The 13,372-nt window shown below is 44.7% G+C and overlaps 1 protein-coding gene across 6 annotated transcripts in view; it reads right to left on the reverse strand.

Annotated features, from left to right (window-relative positions):
* The window catches only part of TRABD2A (TraB domain containing 2A), a 124,825-nt gene that overhangs the window by 46,184 nt on the left and 65,269 nt on the right, over positions 1-13,372 (reverse strand). For 2 of the 6 annotated variants that reach the window (XM_040090359.1, XM_040090360.1), the window contains exons 6-7: positions 7,481-7,723; positions 3,151-4,109 (exon numbers count right to left, since the gene is read on the reverse strand). The exons of 1 other annotated variant lie outside the window; for it this stretch is intronic. In XM_040090359.1, coding sequence (XP_039946293.1) covers positions 3,929-4,109; positions 7,481-7,723 — 424 coding nt within the window. In that variant the 3' untranslated portion in view covers positions 3,151-3,928. Of the gene's footprint in view, positions 1-3,150; positions 4,110-6,496; positions 6,615-7,480; positions 7,724-13,372 lie in introns of those variants that run through there. 3 more of the 6 variants (XM_040090363.1, XM_040090362.1, XM_040090361.1) reach the window with 2 other exon arrangements.

Below are 13,372 nucleotides of genomic sequence, written 5' to 3' on the forward strand. Positions count from 1 at the left end.
GTAGCAGTGTCAGCTAACAACACCGCAAAAAACCCAAGCAGCACTGTGTGGCATTCAAGAAGGTGGCACTCATGCTGTGGGGAAAGCAGCCTGTGTACATACACGTCTCACAGGAGCCCGGGTATGGGATGTCTATGTAGCAATGAAGTTTCCAGAGTGGCTGGGGTGTTACCCTGGTTTTTCTGAGTTTTTTATAGCCTTTGGAATTTTCACAAAATGGAGTCAGATCTTTTTAGTTACTGTACAATATTAGAAGTGGTTCTACCTTTTTCCCACATATGTAACATAAACAAATCCTTTGTTTTTCATTCTCTGTCCTTTGTTTGCATATTTCTAACCTGAAAACAATTGTAACTGACAGTTGGTTTAGCCACTTGGCTGAAAGGTGAAAAACCCCAGAAGCCAATCTTCTGCTAGACCCACAAATGTATAAAAAGTAAGAAATAAACAAAGAGGCTCTCTCTCCACCTGGACGCAGCCTTGAGCCGGATCGGAGGAACCTCTGCGCTGGAAAATCTCTCTCCGTGTGACTGCTTTGTGTCTCTCAGTAACAGCTGGCGTGTTTGCACAGCAGCAAAGTGCTCAGAAACATTAAGTCCCCAAGACAGAGAGAGGGCTGCTGTACTTGTGTTACACATCTTTCTACCTTCAATTCCAGGGCAGGAGATTGATATTCAAGATTCTTGTTGCTTGCAGCATTTCTGCTCCAATACTTTTAAAGGCCTTTGTCCATTTTATCCACTTAGGTGTGAGTTTATATCCTTGAAGCTATACTGGCAAATAATTATCAAGTTTGCAGCAAAAGTCCAGCACAAAACTCATGCGTCTTCCACATACAACTGACGTCCAAACCCCGCACTGGAAGATATCAGAGAACAGCCTTGCCTGCTACCAAGCTCTGGGGTGGGCCAAGTGAGCTTATACTTATAACATTCCACTACATTAAAATCAGACATATGAAGTGAATTTCCTGGGATGACCTAAAAAGCAGGTGGAAAATCAAAATAATATAATGCATGACTGCATGCAGCTGTATATCTACTGCAATACAACTTGAAAAGACAGCATCTTATTTTGTTCTACTGCTAATCTGAACATCATCAAAATATCTGATTACTACTATTTCTTTAAAAAGGCCATCTCCATAGAGATGTCTCCCTAGCCACCTTTTCAGAGGGGGTTAAGAGGCCACCAGGAGGAGCTCTGGCTCCAAATCCCCTCTACCGAAGAGCTGAAAACATGTTTTAACCAACATTTTAATCTCAGAGCTACGTTTGAGAGAAGTGGCAGTAGCACTGCTCCATTTTTTTCTTAGGAGGTCAGAAGCAGTTCCTCCACTGGGTGTCCACGTGTAGAAAGCTGGTCCTCTGACGTCCTGCTGGTACTATCCAGCTGCTACTGGGTGGGAGGAGCAGAGAGCACAATCAGCAATGACAGATCTGAAAGGAAAAGTGAGGGAGTGCAACAACTAGTTCAGTTCACAGGTATCAACCCAAGTCCATGAGACCCTCAAAAGCATCTTTATTTGATTACTTTGCAGAAAGACCCCCAGGATGTAGCCTCTGTAGGCACACAGTCCATCACAGTTTAAGTACATTTCTATTTCTCTGACAGTCAGGCACTTGGAAACAGGCTACAAAATGAGTTACACCACCAGAACTGAATTATCCACAGTACTACTTCAGGTCTTTGTTATTTCAGCGCTTTTTACTCTTTCCTCATGCCGACCTAAGAAAAACAGTGATGGCTGTTTCACTCAACCCAGTTACCCCCACAGAGATGAAGCTCAGGAGCCACCACGGAGGAGAAAACAAAGAGAAAAGGCAGCCTGGGGGCTAAAAGAGAAAAGCCAGCCTGCAGGCTATTTTACACAGCAGCCTTGTAATGGAGAAAAGAAATGAAAACTGCTTCAACCACTTTCTCCCAGTGCTTGCAGTGCTCTTTGGACTTGTGCCACACTTCTGTCATGCAGTTCTTAAGGACAGAGGTCAGAGAGAGGAGAAGCAATACCAAGGCAGAGATTAGCAAGTGCAGTACATGCTCTGGTGTGACATTTGTGGTGGCCAGATATGCTGGTCAATAGGCAAGGATGATGAGACACCAGAATGGGCTGTTCAGAGAAGGCGTAGATGGCCTATCCCTGGAAATGTTCAAGGAAGGGCTTTGAGCAACCTGGTCTAGTGGAAGGTTGTTGCTGTCCTGACCCACAGCAATGGGGTGGAATGAGATGAACTTTTAAGGTCCCCTCCAAACCAAATCACAAACCAAACCATTCTATGATCCTATGCTTCCAGTTTGTCAGGCCTGCAGTGCATTTTTGTAAGTAACCTACACTTCATACAATCTGCTCCTTTCAGGTCATATTCATGTCAAGGAACACAAGCTCCAGCCCCACCAGGTCTATGACCAGTGGAAGATCAACCAGAGAGAGAGAGAGAGAGTTGAGTGAGAAGACCATCAGCCTGGCTGCTGTGAAAGCCAAGGAAGCCAGAATGCACTGAGGTACTCAAAGTCTTGCAGTATTATGTGTAGGAAGGAATACACAACAAGATGGTGCTGTCCTCTGCTGTGGCCCAGACACATTTCATTTCTCATAGTGCTGCTGCTGACTGTGACACAGCCTCTCCTTTCTCTGCTTTCCTCAGCGAACACATAGCGAGGCTGTGCTCAGGTTCAGCCCTTCTGGAAGGTGGACTGAAATTTTAGATCAAGAGATGAAAAGTCTGTTAGGAAGTCTGGAACCTTTATTGTTCCTTCTCTAACATGCTACACAAGGGTATGAAAACGAACTACTTTTCACAGGCAATGGAAGCACTGAAGTATGTGTAAAGGTATAGGAAAGGAAACCTGAAGGCTGTTGTCTCACTGAGGCAAATGACTACTATGTTTCCAAGTTACTAAGCTCAACACATTGGCTCTAAGTGCACCCATGGGTGAAACTTAGGAGATCTTCCCAGGCAATGAAACCCTGCTAAGAGATGGGGGTGAAATATTGCTCACGTATTGAGTTAATTGTGATCACAAGAGGATGTCCTGTATAAACATAGAAAATTCATCTCCACTTCCAAATTTCTTTATGTTCAACAGTCAACAACACATCTACTTCATACAGACATCAAAGGATTTAAAGCAATTTGGAAAGTCTGAGCAACGAACTCAGTGGAAAACTTGAAAGGATTTTCTGGAATTAGGTCTTAATTGTGCAGATCACCTCTTGAGAACTTATTTTGGAAGACTCCAACATCACCATTTGTGAAGTTCCCACTGATTTTTTCTTTTTTTTTTTCTCTTAAATGTACATTAGTTTGCACTTACGAGACTTGCCTGGTCACTAGAGGTTCAGGGGGACTCATCCTAAATAGCACCAAACAGACAGCAGAAACATTCAGTCCACAAGTCTTCACTGTTTTATTCTATTGCAGGTGTTGTCATGAAACTTTATCTGTAATTTGGAGCCCTAACAAGCAAGAATTTAAAGCATTACCAGTAGAGACATACAGTAAATACCAACTCTCTTTCCCAGCTGTGCTCATATGATCAAAATATTCTGTTCCAATAAACAAGTCAGTGGTGTGTAAATCTTTTTACAAGGCACTGAAGGTGAAAAATACGTACTTTAGATGGGCTCAAACAGCTAAACAACAGCTATGTTATAGCGACATTATAATCTCCCCAAAGTATTATGGGATAACATGAAATCATTCTTCTGCAAGAGAAGGATAAATAATACTTTCATTAAAATATCTTCTCCTGTATTGGGCAGGTCAAACCAGAATAGAGTTAATGATCCGGACTCAGGAAAAGGAGGCAGTTTAAGAACAGCCCAAAGAAGAGGTGTCCTACTCATAGTCTTCTATTTCTTCTTTTGCGTAAGTTTCTTATTTTGATTTTTAAGGCAAGAGTCTTGCAGCTTGGGTCCTCCTGTGTTTCAATGAAGCATTATCTTATGCAAAGTCAAAGTCAGTAGCGGAAGGAAGAGAGGATGGGAAAGCTGGTGAGCACTGCTGGTGTCTGCACGAGTGTGACTGGACTGTCCGTGGCCCCGAGGCTGGGGCTCAACCGTGATGTAGCCATTGATGATGCGGATCCGGGGAGGAGGATCGGTAGCACTGCAAGGCAAGAGAAGAACATCAGTCCTCACCCAGCCCACAACTGCCCAACAGCTACAGAGCAGGAGGTGGTTAGCATCCATGATCCACTGTCAGTTTTCTGGGTCCATGTGAATGGTCTCTTGTACAGGTCACACACCGACCAAAAGTCTATGCCTCCTAAACGGCAGAGTGCTGTCTTGTCCCTTCCTCACACATGGACAGTTCCCACAAGGATGAGGTGCTACTCAGCCAAACTGTGAGGCAGACTTGAGGAAGAACAGCAAAGAGAGTGAGGAGGGTGATGACAGCACCAAAATACTTGCCCTGTCTCAAGTCTACCCAGCTTGCCCACTGCTCCCACACAGTCAGTCAGGTGGGTAAAATCACCATACTTCTAGCCCCTGTCAGCTAAGCAGAAAATAGATAAGAACAAAACAAGTGTTGTTGCAGAGGAGCGTCACTGCAAGGGCACTTGCTGAGCTGGAGTGAGGGACCTGTTTTCTGAGTACGTCTTCCTCAGCCATGCTTCATGCACCTTACTGTGGACCCACCTTGTTCCTATACTGCATCATCTCTTTTACGGGTCAGGAATTACAAAGATGTATATGACATATTTTAATCAGAGGAAGAATGGCTTCCAGCAACACATCCTAGATCACCACATTCCAGAGTATCTCCCAGTAGCAGAGTGTACTCTGACATTGTGATGAGCAAGAACTGAATTACAGCGTACATAAGCTGAGCTCTCACAATGGCAATACATGATGGAGGAGAGAAATTTGTATGCTCCAGGCTACAAACACCAACTGACCTCACCTGGGGGAGATCACACTCCACAAGCAGGCCAAGAGTCAGAAGGGTCAAATACTACATGGGATGTTGCTTTCTCTGGCAATGGACTGAAAGCAATACTTGACACCACAGCTGTGTGAACGACAGCCCCGATGACCGCACAGTGTTGTGTAGAGCCTGAAGACAAATCTTTACAAAAATAAAAACAAGTCCACCTGGCAAATACAAAACCTGAGTTTCTTCTGCACCCAATCCTCAGCTGCTGTGCACCATTCTTGACTTATTTCAGTCCACTAAGCAAAAATGCTTTGGGAAATCAAAAGCAATTACTATCCTTTTCAAAAACACTTTACTCTTCCTTACCCAAAGGGCTCCCCAGAAGATCTGAACAAAAGCCAGAGAGAAGCCAGCTGGCAGCACATCAAGGAAATATATCAGGCAGCTGATGCATACAGAGGCACGAATCAAGGCCAATCTGACAAGCCCACTACAACACTATTCAATCCCTTGAGCTGCAGCTTTCACATTTTCAGGCTCACAGGAGGAATCCTAGAATTATATAGGCTGGAAAAGACCTTTAAGGTCATCAAGCCCATCTGTAAACCTGATAGCTGTAAATGGCCCATTCGTGAGAAAACCGACAGCTTTACCTGTGTCTGCACACCCTGAGGAATGTTTAGAGCGAGGGCTGAGAGTGCCAGTAGACATGCCCTGCCTGCACAGGCGAGCTGGAGCCCAGAGGTGCTGGATTTCCCTGGGATGGGACGCGCCGCGAGGTGGGGCTGTCAGCCCAGCCCAGACAGCCCAGCAGACATCCGCGGCTTTGCAAGAAGGGTGGGGCACCCGCCGCAGGGGCAGCTGCCTTCCCTCAGCGCTACGGGCACAGCAGTCTCCCAGGCATCTTTTGTCTTCCCCAGCACCGCCGTGCAACATCTCCACCTCCAGGCGTTTAAGCTCTTCTCTGCTGCTAAGGAGTCACCCCTACAAAGCATTTGTCACCTAGCACCACTGACCGGGGGTAAGTTTCTAGCACAAAGGTCCACTTAAATGGTAGGGGAAGAAAGGAAATATACAAAGAAGAGGAGAAAAGCAGCATTTGCTGCTCCCATGTTAATGCAGTAGTTTTCTAGGCTGCCATCATTTGCTTTGCCTTAGCCTCACTACTGCCTGGCATCTAGTATACAGCCCTAATGTGCCTCCAGTTTGGTCACAGTAGCAGATCTTCCCATCTTCCCTCTTCTTTTGAAGGCTTGATACTGCAAGTGCACAGGTATCTGAGAGTCACTGCCTACTGAATTCCTGAGCTTTGTGGGAGTAAAAACACTCAACACCTCACTGTGGAGGCAGGGTGGGAGATTAAGATGGACATTCCTCAGCATTTCAACTATCAACAGAAACTCCAAAAATCTATTCATAATCAGACAGTATCAACTACATTAATAGAAAGTAAATGGTACACTAAGAGACAAAATTGAGTGCAATCAGTATAGGACTTGTTATATTGGTGGATCCTAGGCCGTATGTAGGTCTGTCGAGGACACGCTACATGAGCATTAGTCTCCCTTTGTCTCCCAAATACTTAAAAGGCTAAAGGAAGAAGTAGAGAAGGGAATGTGGTCTAAAAGCTCTGACAATGGCTGAATGCCTCAAAGAGAACAGCTGCTGCAGTCACTTGTGGTCAGCCTGAGCCAGGTATCACTCATAGCAGTGGTGCAATTAAGATCTCGGGACCTAGGAAAGACATAGGAGAACCTTGCTATACTCAGTAACTTGGGGAGAAGGAAGAAGCATTCTTCAGAGGGGAAAAAAAATCCAAATAATGTACAGGCTCCATTTCAAGAATTGTCAGACTTTTCTCCATCACCCCAGACTGTCTGGTTGTTTATGGTTTCACAAAAATTTAATGCCTTCAACCTGAGTATGGCAGAGATACAGATATACAAAGTACAAAGGAAAGCAGATTTGGGCATGTGTATTATCCTACAGGAGGGAAACATTAAGGTATGCATTCAGCCACAGCCCCAAGAATAGGTAGCGAGAGAGAAACTGGGATTTTTTTTTTTTTCTCTAGTTCTTGTAGGTAAGTAAGCTTTTTGGGATGAAAAGTAAGGAATATGTGTGAACCTCTGCCCCACAACACGCTAATTTTTTTATATAAACTCTGCTATCCATTAGGCTGTCACTTTTTCAGGCTGAAAGAATACAGAGACTGAAAATACTGCATGAATATTGCCCAAGTGCAAGGAGAACATATGCCAGGAATGATAGTTTCCTCATATGTAGCAGGTTTTGGATAATGGTCAAAGGCTTTGATCTATGCCACCTACCACTGGACCCAGCCTTCCATGAAAGAGAGGACTGCCAGAAGCTCACAATCCCTCAAACCCAAATGCAGAATTATCTAGACAAGGCTTCCACTATGTTTTAAACTTCGTGCAAATTCTTCAGAAAGAATCACAGCAGAGGAGAAGGTCAGATCCTGTCCACAGGGTATACCTACCTACCCCCACAGAAGTCTGAGGGTCTGTATTAAACCATCTAAGTTAAAGTCCAGTTTGCATGACAAGCTACCCTCCCTCTCCCTACCCATTAGCTACCTTTCTTCAAGGCGAACCCAGAGGTCATTAAATTGTCGCAGTCTTTGCTTCTTCTGCTGCTTTTTCTTCTTCTTTCTGTACTTCCTGTCTACTTTCATGAGCATATCAATGCTGTCAGGGAATAGCAGGTGAGGCAGGAAATCTTCCTCCTCCTCTTCCTTCTCCTTCAGTGGGAGCTCATGCGACATGACATAGGGACTGTGTGATGATGAAAATGCTAAAAAGTTTTTGGGAGATTTTCGGCTGGAAGAAAGTGAGAACATAGATAACATTTAAAAGGGCTTTGAGGCAAAATCCTGTAACAGATAGTATCAAGGCACATACATATAAAATAAATGTTTCTCCCTGGATGCTTATTTCTCTGCCTTGTATACTTGTTCCCTCTTCTTTAAGTCAGTATTGATTTTGTGATCAAAATAGTGCTTTTTAGCAAAAGAAAATCTTTGGAAAAGAGGCAGTCCAGATAAGGTTGGAGTAACTCTTGGTATTAAGTTGCATGTCTAGAAAGACAAAACCAGAATCACTTCTAAGTCAGAGTCAAACCACACTCCTCTAGTCTGATGTGCTGCAGAACACAAACTAGTTTATTCCTTTCAACATTCCCGCCAAGAGCAAACTCACTTGAGGGGCGGAGGAGAAATGGGCAAACAAAACAATTAAAGCACAGCAGCTGGTGAAACCAGTTCTGGATCAGCAACTCTCACTGGTGGAGAAGGTAAGAAACAAGCTAGCCCACAGATTCTGGTCATGGCTACAGAAACGTATCCTGAAAATTACCGCCTTTGAAGGGAAGGGCTCAGTATACCCCTAATAGTAACCTGACCGCATGCTGGACCCAGGGAAGGCTGAAGTCCTCAGTGACCTCTATATCTCAGTGTTCAATGGCAAGTGTCCCAGCCAAGGTGCCCAAGTCAGGAAAGGCAAATGGGAGTATGAAGACCCTAAGTACAATGTAGGAGAGAATCGGGTTCAAGACCATCTAAGGAGCCTGAATGCACACGGGGCCTGATGAGGTTCACCTGTGGGTCCTAAGTCAGCTGGCAGAGAAGTTGCTAAGCCACTATCAATCTTTTTTGAAAATTTGTGGCACTCAGGTGGAATTCCCAACACCTGGAAAAAGGGAAATATAACCCTCATTTTTAAAAAGGAGGAAGTAAAAGTCACACTTTTGTGTCAGGCAAGATCTTGGAGCAGATTCTCCTGAAAACTATGCTGAAACAAACATGGAAAACAAAGTGGTGATTGGTAACAGCCAACATGGTTTTACCAAGGACAAATAATGCCTGCTAAATTTGATTATTTTCTCTGATGAGGCTGCAGCATGGATGGATGTGGCAGAGCAACTGCCATCATCTGCCTGGACTTAGGCAAAGTGTTTGACACCATCTCACATGACATCCTTGTCTCCAAACTAGACAGACACAGAACTGATGGCTGGATTGCCTGGTGGATAAAGAACTGGCTGGATGGCCGCATGCAAACAGTTCCCTGTCCACATGAAAACCAGCGATGAATGGTCTCCCTCCAGGGTCAGTACTGGCACCGTCGCTGTTCAAGATCTTTCTCAGTGACATGGACAGTGGGATCAAGGGCACTCTCAGCTAGTTCAGCACCAGAACCAAGCAGTGTGGGGCAGTCAACACACTTCAGGGAAGGGATGCCATCCAGAGGGCCCTGGACAGGCTGGAGAGGTGGGGCTGTGCAAATCCCATGAAGTTCAACCAGTCCAAGTGCAAGGTCCTGTGCCTGGGTTGTGGCAATCCCAGACACAGTTACAGGCTGAGTGGAGAACTGATTGACAGCAGCCTGGAGGAGGACTTGGGGGTGGTGGCTGATGAAAAACTCAACATGACCCAGCAATGTGCCCTCACAGCCCTGAAAGGCAAGGGGATCTGGGGCTGCATCCAAAGCAGTGTGGGCAGCAGGGCAAGGGAGGGGATTCTGCCGCTCTGCTCTGCTCTGGTGAGACCCCACCTGGGACCCTGCATCCAGCTCTGGGGTCCTCAGTGTAAGAAGGACATGGACCTGTTGGAGTGAGTCCAGAGGAGGCACAACATTAATAAGAGGACTGGAGCACCTCCCCTGTGAAGACTCCCTGTGAGGGAGTTAGGTCAGTTCATTCTGGAGAGGAGAAGGCTGTGTAGGGACCTCATAGCAACTTCCTAGTATCTGGAGGATCCAACAGGGAAGCTGGAGAGGGACACTTCGTCAGGAATTGTAGTGACAGGAGTAACAGATACAAACTGAAGAAGGAATGAACTTAGGCCAGGTATTGGGAAGAAACTCTTTACTGTGAGGGTGGTGAAATACTGGAAGAAGTTGCCCAAGGAGGCTGTGGTGCCCCAACCCCAGCACTTTTCAAAGCCAGGTTGCATAAGACCTTGAGCAAACTGGTCTCGTGGGAGGTATCCCTGACCATGGCAGGGGGATTAGGACTAGATGATCTTTGAAGTCCTTTCCAATCCCTTAACATTCTATGACTCTATGATTAAGGAATCCTTTTGGCCATCTAGTCTGCATCAACTAAAAGCAGATTAGTTTTAGCACCACTAAGTTCACTGTCTTCTCATTTTCTTTTTGATGAAGGCAGATGGCACAAGACAGTGAACGCACAGCCTTTACAAAACATTGCATCAAAGGACATGTCTGGGACATAGGAGACCAGAGCTCAACAGGTCACTGGAGCACTGGATTCCAGTGTTGATCTGCAAAAGGCTGTAACGCTGTCCTGCCACTCAAGGAGTGGCCCTGCCACAGCAGACCAAGGAGCATGGTGGTGTTAGTGGGTTTTATGGACAAGTATGGAGGTCTACATGAAGGGGAGGAAACGGAGAAAATTCATCTCTCTTATAAGCAGAGCCAAGCTTTGCTCATATTTATAGAAAGCAATGCGAGAGTGGGGGTCAGGCCTTAGCTTTCCAGATTCCCAGATCCTGCATTATGCTGGCAGCATTATTGGGAATTTCAAAAGAGCTCCAGCAAGTGAGATATGTTACTGAGATTATGTGCATGTACAAACTGTCTTACAAGACAAATTTTGGAAACACAAAGTTGACCTCCCAGAAAAAGCTCTTAGAGCTATGACTACTCAGCTTCCTGTGAAGGTGATAAAGTGAAGGGAAAAAAAAAAAAAAAAGGGGGGGGGGGGAACCCACCACCACCACCACAACAACAACAAAACAAAAAAACACACCAACCCCCCCCACCCCCCAACAACCAGTTCCACCCTGATTACCGAAGCTCTGTTTCTTTATTCTTAGAGTAAGCAACACCTCATCTATACTCTAAGGCAGGTAGTCTGCAGTGTCCTATTCACTCATGGCTTTGCTGGCCCACATTTCTTATTGTTTGGAACAATTTTCCCTCTTTACTTGTTTATGAGCTTCTTGGACAAAACTACAAACTTAAACCACTGTTTATACACAGAACCTAGCAGGAATAGCTGACTGATATTCATGGCTACTTCATAAAGAGAAGAGATGTAACAGTTTTCTGTAACAAAAGTGCAGACTGGCTTGGGCTGAAATTCAGAAAAGTAACAGAAAACCACAGACCACTGAGCAGAGACCTGCTTTAATCAATTAAACTTTCCCAGAACTGTTCCTTTTTCAGCTTCCAATGGCATGAAAAGGAGGTCGTCTGGAAGGAGACATATATCAGCATGGGTGCAGTTTTCAAACTAGCTCATCACTGTATGCACATCTATTTGTTAGCAGATGGAGAGTAGCTCCTGGAGAAGGGGAAATGAAGTTGTGGACTAGAACATTGAGAGAGTAGATGAAACACAAAGATAGTTTGTCTTATTTGCTGCAAGGAAAATCAGAGTGATTACATGTTCAAGTTCATATGAGAGAGTCTGCTGCAGAATGGACTTTGGGTCATCAATCTCATTCAAAATCATCATGGTGTCACACTCTGTCACACTTTGTCACCTCTGAACTGTCATGATCCTTCAGCTCTTCTCCTCAGCTGCTTCACATCACCCACTCTTTAACTCCACTTTACAGAGTGATAATCCCTCATTAGCACTTCCCAGAGACCTGATTTAATATGTTTCAAGGTCTTCTGCCTGTGATTCCATTTTTCACCACTTCTTTTCACTGTTTTTGTTCCTTAACTAAGTCACAGAGTGGGCAGCACCCTGCCCCTGTAGGTTGTCATGCTGCCTGCAGCCTTCCCTACCGAAACAATGGCCACACCATGCTGGAGATCAGCACTGCTACAGGTAGAAGATTATCTGCATCCTGCACAGCCAGACATTTATTCTGATAGATGCAGCCTCAGACACATCCATATACCAAACCTCCCTCGCAATGCTTCCGGCGGGCAATTCTTCTAGAGATCCCTTGAAAAGGCACATAGATTCAAAAGCCCATCCTTCTTCCCCCCAAGGACAATTCCCTCTCCAGTCACAGCAGCCAAAGGGAGAGTCAGCAAGCACCTGGATTGTGCTGAATATTTTACAGAATATAACTACATTCTAAAATGCAGTCCCTCACAAGGGACTTTTTGTTTAGCCAGAGCACAGGATGCAGCAGACTGTGCTGCTACAGCAGAACATCATATTGCAGGGAAAGGACGATGATTGCAGACTTCCTCCTTCTTGTATTTTAGGACCTCTCAACTAATATACCTATTGTGTCTGACACCAGAGCAGTCATTTAAATTCTCTGTCTCAGTCCAACCACTTGCATTTTTATCCTGTCTCAATTATGAACAGTGAAATAGCCCGCAGGTACTGAGTCGACTGTGTGCAGCACTGTGTAGGACAATAGCTGGATATAGTTCCACATTTATGTGATCAAAACTGGATTTACTGTCACAGGCTGCTCTGCTATTTGCTCCTAGAACAAGCCCAGGATAGCAATCAAGTGAATCTTCCTTCCAAGCCCTAGGACTCTGACACACTCTTGCCACAGGTCCTTTGCCTCACCTTAAATGCTCTTTTCCTTTGAACCCACATTTTTCTCAAAATGTATTTCATATTCTTAAATCTCTTTCCAAGTCATCCAGAAATGTTAACAGTGAAGTGCTGTCTTCTTACTCAGGTTTAATATCAAGACTCCAGGAAAGATGTTCTGTCCAATAGCCCTAATAAGAGGTTTAAGATGCAAGTGATGCCAAACTGAGGGCTTTCAAAGTCACAAGAGGCTGCACAATGAATTTCCATGATGTGGTTATGGAATTGGGTGCACAGCTACTCCAAGTAATCTTGATACTAATCTTCCTGATAAGTAAAAATCTATCCCTCCCTTCTTCAGTTGTCTGCCCTTGTGTATTCTCAAGTGCATATTAAGCTATCTTTCTTTAGGCTTTAAAAAGTTGCTGCAGCTGTTTTTAGGAATATCTAACCTAAGAACGCAAAAACAACATGAAAATATCGGTGCAGACTTTTTTTTTTTTTTTTTAATCATCGCTGTAAATACTGATGCACTGGATTTTCTGGTACATCTCAAGTATTACAGACTCATTAAGTCTTGTGCTTAAGCTCAGGTGCTTCTCATTGTCAGACTACCTGCCCACTGGCAGAAACAGGGTTAGGGGGCTGGCATTCATGTAATCACGTGCTAAGTCTTGGATCAGTTTTTTTTCAGTGCATGCAGAGTTAATGGAGTTTGTCCATGTCAAGAATCATTCTAATCTCATGTTTTCAGACAACAGCAAAGGTGGTATAAAAAGAAAGATGAAGCAATCAGAGTATGAGAGAAACAGCTGTTACTAATTTGCACCACACCCTTAGAGCCCTTGGCATAGATCAAGACTCAACATTGTGCCCTCGGCACAAATCCTATGAAAAGGTGGTAGCCCTGCCTGAGAGTCCCATACCAGAAACATGGGGGAGGATGGACAGAGATGTAATCAAGGACACTATGCCATGCACAGAAGATAAAA

Source organism: Hirundo rustica, chromosome Z, assembly GCF_015227805.2.
Source record: "Hirundo rustica isolate bHirRus1 chromosome Z, bHirRus1.pri.v3, whole genome shotgun sequence".
Lineage (NCBI taxonomy): Eukaryota > Metazoa > Chordata > Aves > Passeriformes > Hirundinidae > Hirundo > Hirundo rustica.